Raw genomic sequence first — 10,538 nt, 5'->3', positions numbered from 1 at the left:
GTTACTCAGATCTGAGCAAGCTTCAGCCACCACTCTCCACTGAAGGAAAGGTCTTCAGTTACCTTGGAACTGTGTTTACGCAGTTGAAGGTCCAGCAAACTTATCATGGCCTATTTAAATGATGTTTTTAATAACAATGATTCAAAAAATAATTCATGAATAATAGCATCTGATTAAACTATTTTAATAATATTAACAACAACATCTTTTTATTCACAGTCACATGAAACGTTGCACTTGAGAGGGAACTGGAGCAGTAGACGTTACCCAGGGCTCTGCACAGGTTTATGGTTGTCTTACACACAAAGCAACACAACTTGAACAACTGCCAGGATAGAAAGGGAAATTGTCATAACGGGATACAAGAGTGGCACCTTTAAAATGCACCTGCAGATAGACCTCAGGAGCTGGAGTTGGATCTAGAAAGATCCCAAGGTCGCCTAACCTGTTGCACACTTGTTGCTTTATTCTGTTTATCTGCATCATTTTTTTCTTCTTGTCGAAGATATGCTTTTTCCATTTTCAAACTACATCATAGAAATTAGACATTCCAGGGGTGCCTGGGTGGCTCAGTCAGTTAAGCATCATATTTCGGCTCAGGCCGTAATCTCATGGTTCATGAGTTTGAGCCCCACGTCGGGCTCTCTGCTGTCAGCGTGGAGCCCCCTTAGGATCCTCTGTCTCCCTCTTTCTCTGCCCCTCGCCCACTCTCTCTACCCCTTTCTCTTTCTCTCAAAAATAAGTAAACATTAAAAAAAAAAAAGAAATTAGACATCCCAGTGTACCAGAGATTGTAATGTTTAAGTGTTAGTCATGCATACAGACTCACTGGTTATCTTCTAGTCCATATTCCATATACCTGGGAGAGAATTTCTGATAATCAAAACTTGGTTTGTGTGGCCACCATTTTTCAGCTACCGGTGCCCATGTCAGGAGGCTGGGATCACACTTTGCATGTGTGACCGTTGCCTGAGGATCCAGATGCTTTTTTGAGAGAAGAAGGTGATGCAGGCAGGCTGAATCTGAGGAGGCAGAGGAGGGTCCCATAGGACCAGCCACACGGGTCCTTGGTTTCACTCGAGACACAGATCTAACTTGAGCCAGAGAAAGTGAAACAGTTTATTGAATAGTGGAAGTGACAGACAGAGAATAGCAGACAGAGCATCTGGAAGACTTGGGAAGGAAAGGAAAATGAGTCATGTCATCACTTGAGTTTACGGGTTTACATTGGAAAGGGGTCTAGTGTACGTGTTCCTTCAGGAATCCAGGTAGGGTCCGATCAAAGGCGAGTGCCAGGTGAAGGATAGGTGTCATTCCACAAATCACTGAAGGTAGGGGGTATAGATGCCAGCATCAGTCGAGATTTGTTGGAAGCTAATGTCCTGAACACGTTTGGGATGTTTGGGATCTGGCTCTTCTCAGACGTCATTAAGTGTTTGGGGCCTGGGATGAAACTCAGAGAATTAACTTTTGCTTCCTCCTTAAAGTGGAAACATAGCTTCTTTGGCTTATTCAGAGACAAAACACTGAACCTGAGGAAATGGGGCCTGACAGAAAACCGCAGAGATGGAGTCTTTCTAAAACAGTGCCTTTAGCTTCTCTACCTCAAAAGGATGTTTTATGGAATGGGTCCACGTTGAAAATAGTGCTTCCTATAAATACATGCACATTTAGGAGAATTTTGAAGCGCATTATATTAACTGAATAGATCTTTCAAAATGTTATTCGGTGTGTTTCAGAACTCCGTATACTGTTAAAATATATATGAGTTGCATAGACATGATTGTAAATTGAACCTTTACACTCATGAGATGTGAGTACTTTCTAAAATAAAGGTAATCACTACAGTCAATATGGGTTCAGAGAAAAAAAGATTTTCCAAACGAATTTTGCCACTTTCTTTGATAGAGTGAACCAGATGTCATCAGGAGTGATATTATGTGACATGGTATGAAGTGTTGTGGTCCTGAGGCGATGGCCAAGAAAGGATTCTTGACACGTCTTGGGTGCAAAAAGGTGGTTTTATTAAATCATGGGGACAGGACCCATGGACAGAAGTTGCTGCATTGAGGTTGTGATGGGTGACTGATTATATACTTTCAGGTTGGCAGGGTGTTAGGGATAGAGTGAGGCTCTAAGGTATTTTGGAAACAAGGCTTCTAGGACCTTGAGGGGCTAGCTGCTTTAGGGAAGGTCCTTTATTACTATTTAGTGAAAACTCATTCATGAGACCCTTCAGATGTATATCAAGGGACCATAAGCTTGGCATATGATTGCCAGCATATATGTTGCGGAGGGGGGTAGAGATAAAGAAGTTTCCAACGGAATTTTTATTTGCTAAAGTAGACTTACAGCATCCTGGGGTGCTGGGCTAAGATTTCCTTTTGTCCTTAGCAAAGTGTCATCATGGAGGCAGCTGAACTCCTCGAGGAAGGTCACTCTGTCTGTTTCAAGGACTTGTCAATGGGCTGTAAGTTGAAGGGAAATTTAATATTTTTTTTTCCTTTTCTCTTGTTTCCTACATCATTATAGACAGCATATACAGTAAGGATTTGATACGGTTGTTTAAAACGATTATGTAGCTGACACCAAGAGATATAGAATGCATGACTCAAAGCAAAACTTTAACAATACATACATTTGTTGTTGTTTTGTTTTCTTGTTATGTCTTCAGCTGCCTGATAGAGATCTCTGCATTGGTAAAAATGGTGAGTCTTTCTTTTCTCATCATTCATTCATGAGTTCTATTTATAATTTGAATTTTCTAGCTAAAATTACGATGCTAATCAATCTTTTTATATTTTGGAATGAATCCTGAAAGGACTTTGCAGGATTACAAACAAACAAACAAAAAAGTGGTATTTACTAAATGGCCAATAATGAATGTAAATTCAGTTGTTATGCCATAATGACAAGCAAAACATACTATCTTTTGGTTCATTAAGAAAATCCATTCATGCTAATATTCTTTCATTTTTTTCAAAAGCTGAGGCAGAGACTGAAAGAGAAAGAGAAGCAGTGACTTTTCCTCCTTACCAACACTCCCATATCTTCCTTCAGTTTCTTGATTCCTCTTCCATAAAGTTTTTATGGAAATTAGCTTCTCTTTCGGGAGGACATTTGGCCACCAAGAGTTCGCATCAAAAATTTCACCTACTTTCATGTCAAAAAATAACAGACGTCAAAAGCTCTCCCTCCTAAATGTATTCCTTTCCCAGGTGTGGTAAATGTGTGACTAATGATTACTGGTTCCTGCTGAGTCTTGCTTAGTTTGGTAATTAGCTCTCTCAGCTGCCTCATTGTAAATGAAGGGGTCCTAGTGAGTCACTTAAAGAGGCTGAATGGATAATCCATCAAGTAGTCTTTTTGAAAAAGCCCATTCATAGGGGAAGGCACAGGAGGTGGTAAAAAAGGTTCAGCCTGAGAAGTTGTCAAAACATCATCTAGTTTTGTTGGCATCAATATTTTCACAGTCAGATCTCAACATCTGTCATGTAGAGTTTTTATGTCCTTCCTATTCCACCTTAAAACTGATAACAATAGAAGAAGAAAGCTTGGAGAGTAAAACATACATGTGCCAAATTTTGGAATATGTCTTTAATTGTAGCAGATATTAGGCAAAAAAGTGTATGTTGAAAAAATCTGCAATCTGAGCAATATATTAGAAATAGTAACTGAAAGTTTGCAATGCTGCTTTTTTTTTTAAGTTTATTTATTTATTTTGGGAGAGAGAGACAGAGAGAGAGGCAGGCAGAGGCAGAGAAGGAAAGAGAGAAATTCCAAGCAGTCTTTACACTGTCAGTTCACAGTCCTGATGCAGCTCTTGAACTCAGGAACCATGAGACCATGGCCCGAAATCAAGAGTTAGCCGCTTGGCTGAGCCACCCAGGCACCCCTGCAACCCTGCCCTTAAAGGACAGATGATTATACTTGTGTCCGAAAAAACTATTAATTTATGTATCAACTTATTGTTATAAGTCTGTGCTTGTTTTGTTATTAACTATTTATAGTATTTTTTTTATTTCTGGATTTTATGAAAATACTGCAAATTTTCTCAGTGGCATTGGGGGTGGAAGATAATCCACATTAAAGGAAAAATTGCACTGACAATGTTAAACAGAGCGGGAAGATTTTATTCAAGACTAATGCAATAGGGGAGAGAGGCCGGGGCTAAGTCTGAACTTAAATTCACTAACACAGGTAGTGGTAGGGTTTAATGTGTGGAACAAGCTGGTAGGAATGTTCTGTAGGACATCAGTCCATCTGACTCTGCTAATTCACTCTATCTTTATGACAGGAGGCAGTTTTTCAAGTTGGAGCAAAGCATTCATGGAACTTAGGCTTCTCCTGTCTTACAGAAACTAGGAGATGGGATGCTACCTCCTTTCATCATTACATCCCAGGTGGTGAAACTGGCAAGAGGCTTTTAAAAAAATGTACAGACATCTCAAAGAAGCAGAGAAAAATGTAAATTGGTTAAAGCAAATGCTCTAAGAAAAGGGAGATTAGGACCTCGTGTCAGGAGGAACTGTCTAAAATGTAATTAAATTATGGGAGCATTAAGGCCATCTGGGTCCCAAGCCTAAAGAAGGGTACACTAGGGACTTCGTGTTTGTTTTCAACTTTGAATTAAAAATGTAACTAAAGAAAATATGAAAATATTTTAAGATTTGTGAAGGCTTTGAGATGTTGAATACACTACTCATTTATAGTCATTATAGTATTAACTATTCCATATGCTTACAATATTACAGATATTTAATTTTATAATTTCCTTGTAAACTGAAATAAGTAACCCTATTTTGATAAATATTTTGTAGTCATAAACCATCTATATATACATTTATATTATATTTAACTTGGTCACATAATATCTGGGGAACTTCATTTGTCTATTTGACATTTAGAAATAATGATTACTAAGGGCAATTACTGAGGCAGCTGTGCCCACAGCTCAGAGCCTGGAGCCTGCTTCAGATTCTGTGTCTCCCTCTCTCTCTGCCCCTCCCCTGCACGCACTCTCTCTCTCTCTCTCTCTCTTTCTCAAAAATAAATACACATTAAAGGCGGTTATTACGTTTTGAGTACTTTCTGTGGTCAGCGTCTATAATAAGAGTTTATCAACATTGTCGCCCAAAATTATTATAATACATATTATTCCAGATTTGCAGATGAGAAAGAAGTTAAAGCTTGTCCAAGGTACAAAGGTAATACAGAGAATTAATTATCTCTCTTACCTTCAGCTCTTTTGACTGCACAACACCCTGTCTCCAGACTCCATCTTCTCTCTTTTGTAACACCTGCCTTTTCCATTGGGCATCTTAAAAATATATCTCAGCCTAGTCAATGACAGAACACGTCTAAATTCTATGCAGTTAAATTATTGTCATGCTTCTTAATTCTGAATGCATTCTCTGTCACAAAAAAACATGCTGATGTTTATCTTTATAACTTTTAAAAAGAATTAAATTCTTTTTCTTAACCAGCTAAAAAGGCCTGAGTGCATAGTATGGAAAAATTGAGTCCAAGTTGAAAATGACACTTAAATCTTACTGCTTTATTAAGTAGGGCAATAGGACCTGGTGTTATTTAATGAACATGAAAATCATAAATCCCAAATTTAAGACACTCTAACATTTGGAAGACTCCAGAAAGACATGTAGAATGGTGGGGCAATTAGCATAAGATCCAGACAACCTAAGCTTTTTATATTAATGCTGTGGACATAGTCCAGGTAAGACTTAAAGCTGCTGTCGATATTCTTGTCTTTTACTGGTATAGCATCAACAATTGTGTTTAAAACTATTTCAGAGCCAAGTATTCTTTCTGTGAACAACAGCAAAAAAGGCTTGGCTCTCAATTGTATGAATGACAAATATTTGTTCTTTCATTTGCTGATATAGATAAGTGAAAAGGTGTGTGAGTAAAAGCACTGAGTTATTGTGAAATTAGTTGTTTGATGCAGATATCAATATTCAGCACTGTAACTGTTTTTTAAAGTGTATTTACTTATTTTTGAGAGAGGTGGGGGGGGAGTTGCTGAGAGCACAAGTGGGGTAGGGACAGAGATAGGAGAGAGAATTCTGAGAAAGCTCCATACTCTCAGCACAGAGCCTGACGTGGGGCTTGAACTCACGAATTGGGAGATCATGACTGAGCTGAGATCAAGAGTTGGCTGCTTACCCAACTGAGCCACCCAGGTGCCCAGCAAAGTAACCATTTTAAAGCTGTTAATGACTGACTGAGGATGATAAGCAGTTTATGTTGGCATGCAGCAATCAGCAAGATGGTGTTTAGTGATGAACAAATACATTATGTATTCTCTGAAATGAAAAGGCAGATACTAGCAGGTTGTATGCATGCTGGAGAATGCATCACATAAAAATATGGCTTGTGAAATGGAAGTAAAATGTGTTTGATAAGCAGTTAGAAATGTGGATTCTACATCTGGCTTAGCTACCTAATACTAGCTCTTGGATTTTCAGTGTCCTCGTTCAGAAGGCAGCTGCATGCAGTGATTGAGAACATTTCAGTGGCCCTGAGTCTTAGTACCTGCTCTGACATTTACCTTTAAGCATCAGTACTGGGGCACCTGAGTGGCTCAGTCAGTTGAGTGTCCGACTTCAGCTCTGGTCATGATCTCATGGTTTGCGAGTTTGAGCCCCGCATTGGGGTCTGTGCTGCAGCTCAGAGACTGGAGCCTGCTTCAGATTCTATGTCTCCTTCTCTCTCTGCACTCCCTCCCCACACACTTGCACTCTGTCTCTATCACTGTCTAAAAATAAATATTAAAAGAATAAATGATAAAACAATAGTCATTTTCTTATAGGGTGGTTTGAGAATTAAGTGAGAATTAAATGAGATAATATGTTTAAAGTATTAGACACAGTACCTCCTATACTGCTGTCAACAAATATTAGCAATATTTGTTGCTAGGCTCCATTGGTTGAGCATCTGACTCTTGATTTTGGCTCAGGTTGTGATCCCAGGGTCTTAGGATAAAACCCAGATGGGGCTCCATGCTGGGCAAGGAGTTTGCTTGGGATTTTCTCTCCCTCTGTGTGTGTGTGTGTGTGTGTGTGTGTGTCTCCATCCCCCTCCCCTGCTCTCACTCTCTCTCTCTACAGTAATAATAATAATCATAAAAACAATAATAATAAATATTAGCCATTACTCTTTGTAATAGAGATGACAATCTTTGTTTCAGTATCTGCTAATATCTTGCAAAGATTCAAAGATGAAAATGCATTTGCATTTAGTTTGCAATGTTAGGGAAATGTTACAATGTACATTTAAAAAATCATCATTCTTATTAAACCTGTATTTATTTAAAACCCCAACAGAGACTATACCCACCGACATGGGCCACCTGCGCACCAAAACCATGAGGAAGGCAGGCTGGGTCATCATTAAGAAACACTGCATTCACCTGGGCAATGACTTCCACACCAACAAACGCACAGGCAAGGGGACCACCATTATTCCCAGCGAGAAGCCACACAATAAGACAGCAGGCTATGTCACACATCTGATGAAGCAGATTCAGAGAGGCCTGCTGAGAGTTACCTCTATCAAGCTGCAGGGGGAGAGTTACCTCCATCAAGCTGCAGGGGGAGGAGAGAGAAAGGATGAATCATTATGTACCTGAGTTCTCAGCCTTAGATCAGGAGATGGCTGAAGTAGATCCAGACACTAAGGAAATGTTGAAACTTTTGAACTTGGGCAGTCTGTCCAAACCGTAGGTTACCCAGCCTACAGGTGGGATGGATTTCAAAACACCATGTGGGGCCGTTTGAATCTTTTTATGGTGCTGGACTATCTTCAATAAACCTTGGACAACAACAGCAAATAAATAAAAATAAAACGTAAATTTAGGAAAAAGTATAACACAGGTTATTCAACTTTCTATGGGGCCGATCATGTATTCTCTTTAGGCAATGCATCATGGTTTATGTCAGAATGGAATGGAATGTATACTAAATTGGAACTTAAAGATTCACTTGCACTGCTAGGAATTTACCCAAGGGATACAGGACTGCTGATGCATAGGGGCACTTGTACCCCAACGTTTATAGCAGAACTTTCAACAATAGCCAAATTCTGGTAAAAGCCTAAATGTCCATCAACTGATGAATGGGTAAAGAAATTTTGGTTTATATACACAATGCAATACTACATGGCAATGAGAAAGAATGAAATATGGCCTTTTGTAGCAACGTGGAAGGAACTGAAGAGTGTTATGCTAAGTGAAATAAGTCATACAGAGAAAGACAAATACCATATGTTTTCATGGATCCCGAGAAACTTAACAGAAGACCATGGGGGAGGGGAAGGAAAAAAAAAGTTAGAGAGGGAGAGAGGCAAACGATAAGAGACTCTTAAGAACAGAATAAACTGAGGGTTGATGGGGAGTGGGAGGGAGGGGAGGGTGGGTGATGGGCATTGAGGAGGCCACCTGTTGGAAGGAGCACTGGATGTTGTATGGAAACCAACTTGACAATAAATTTCATATAAAAAAAAGATTCACTTGAATATATATAATGATATGACCATAGTTAGCCCAGTTTCAGAAATGAAAATCTCTGTTTCTGTTGGCATACTGTGGTCAATTTAGCAGTTCTAATTAAATGATATTTTCTCCCTCACTGTTTATTGAACTGTTACTTTTGTAATTTTCAGCAGTAGCAACTTTAACTAGGACACTTAACTGGAATATTTAACTATCTTTTTGATGCCCCCTTGAGTTTAAAGGGCTAATATCCCTTCTATGGAGACACAAATCCCTTACAATGAGAGTAAGCTGTACTTTCATTAATAGTTTCATACAAAATATTGAGGAAGAGAGTAGATAAAAGAAAAAAAAGAGAGAAAAGTGAAATCCTATCTATTTTCTTGTAGATATGATGATATCTAGAATCACTTGGCTTGATGACCAATGGTGTCCCGTGAAAAATGAATTTAGACCTAGTTCCAGAAGTAATGCAAAACCACTAAAAGATTTTCTCAGAAGAGTGACATAATCTGGGAACTTGACCTGTTATAATCAGAGCCTACCTACACAATTGCCATGGATGCAGAAAGGCACAAAATTGATGCCTGATCTTCTAAACATTTTTGTAAGAACCAATATACCCCATTGGAAAAAAAAATCATTATCTTGTTCTTGCTGTCGCTGAAAGTGAGTGAATTAACTCTATTTTTAATTTCCCTCACTTCCAGAATATCTTAATAAGGAGTTAAGATGAGTTAATTTAAGTATTAAGAAATAAAGCCATTTGTGGGGCACCTGAGTGGCTCAGTCAGTTAAGCGTCCTACTCTCGGATTCACTCAGGTCATGATCTTGCGGCTTTGTGGGTTTGAGCCCTGCATCAGACTCTGTTGACAGTGTGGAGCCTGCTTGAGATTCTCAGTCTCTCTCTCTCTCTCTCTGTCCCTCCCCCACTCATGCTGTCTCTGTCTTTCTCAAAATAAATAAATAAGATTTCTTTAAAAAAAGAAAGCCATCTGCAAAGAACTAGTAGAATTATTTTTAAAAATCTATGTCATGAAAAACATACTTCATTTCATTCCACTAATGAAAATGACTAGGTTTGTTGAGAACATCCAGTGTATTTGTATTTTCATTGCTAAAACTAATGAAATTAAGAAAATATGTCAAGGCATTATAATTTTCAGCATTACAAACATTTCATATATTACATACAGTAGTGCAATTGTTTTTGCCATATCCTTAGATCTGGCCATTCTCCTTTCCTCTTATACAATCGCTATCTGTAAAATATGATCCTGTAGACACAAATATCTGTCCCAGGGCCAAGCATCTTCTGGAGAAAAGTAAGGAAAAGGAGAGAAGGAATACGTTTCAGGGATGGCCACAATTGGTTACACACTGACTTAAAATGTTTTATGAATTAATGACATTCTGATTTCCTCTATATTCTAAGCTGAGAAGTTTTTTAATTTATATACTATAAAATTTGTACTATGCAGTATATTATTCTATGGGTTTTAATAATGCACAAAGTCTTCTATCCACCATAAGAGTCTTGATATAGAACAGTTCAATCAGTCCAAAAATTTTCCCATGCTGTCCCTTTATAGTTAAAACAGCCTTCTACTCAGTATCCTAGAAAACATTGTTTTCCATCCCTAACGTTTACCTTTTTGCAGAATATCATATAAATGGCATCATACAAGATGGAGCTTTCAGGATCTGGCTCCTTTCACTTAGCAACATACATTTAAGAGCCATCCACGTTGTCACATCACTCGGTCGTTCATTCCTTTTTATTGCTGCATAATATTCCTTATATTGAATTTACTAAAGGACGTATGTGTTGTTCCCACTTGTTAGCATTTATATATAAAGTTTTCTATATATATTCACATACAGGTTTTTGGGTGAACGTAAGTCTTCATTTTTCTTTAGTAAATAGGTAGGCATGAGATTTCTGGGTCATAAGATAAGTGTATATTTAACTTTATAAAAATGCTAATAAGTGACTCTACCATTTTTCTTCCCCCCTCCCCAGAATCT

At 38.4% G+C, this 10,538-nt stretch overlaps 1 protein-coding gene across 1 annotated transcript; it reads left to right on the top strand.

Moving 5' to 3' along the window:
- The first annotated feature begins 7,360 nt into the window (after window positions 1-7,360).
- Window positions 7,361-7,838, top strand: LOC122493518 (40S ribosomal protein S17-like). The gene is made up of 2 exons (XM_043598165.1): window positions 7,361-7,554; window positions 7,589-7,838. Exons 1-2 carry the CDS (start codon window positions 7,361-7,363, stop codon window positions 7,740-7,742), a joined length of 348 nt encoding a protein of 115 aa, XP_043454100.1. The 3' UTR covers window positions 7,743-7,838.
- Window positions 7,839-10,538: the final 2,700 nt, after the last annotated feature.

Source organism: Prionailurus bengalensis, chromosome D2 (assembly GCF_016509475.1).
Source record: "Prionailurus bengalensis isolate Pbe53 chromosome D2, Fcat_Pben_1.1_paternal_pri, whole genome shotgun sequence".
Classification (NCBI taxonomy): Eukaryota; Metazoa; Chordata; class Mammalia; order Carnivora; family Felidae; genus Prionailurus; species Prionailurus bengalensis.
This window is presented reverse-complemented; position numbering and strand designations above follow the sequence as displayed.

What these genes read in the sequence shown, in the direction of transcription:
- LOC122493518 (XM_043598165.1), top strand. Translation starts at nt 7,361, where the DNA reads ATGGGCCACCTGCGCACCAAAACCATGAGGAAGGCAGGCTGGGTCATC. An exon ending in AAGCAGATTCAGAGAGGCCT is followed by an intron (nt 7,555 to 7,588) that starts GCTGAGAGTTAC and finishes CTGCAGGGGGAG; the next exon opens with AGTTACCTCCATCAAGCTGC.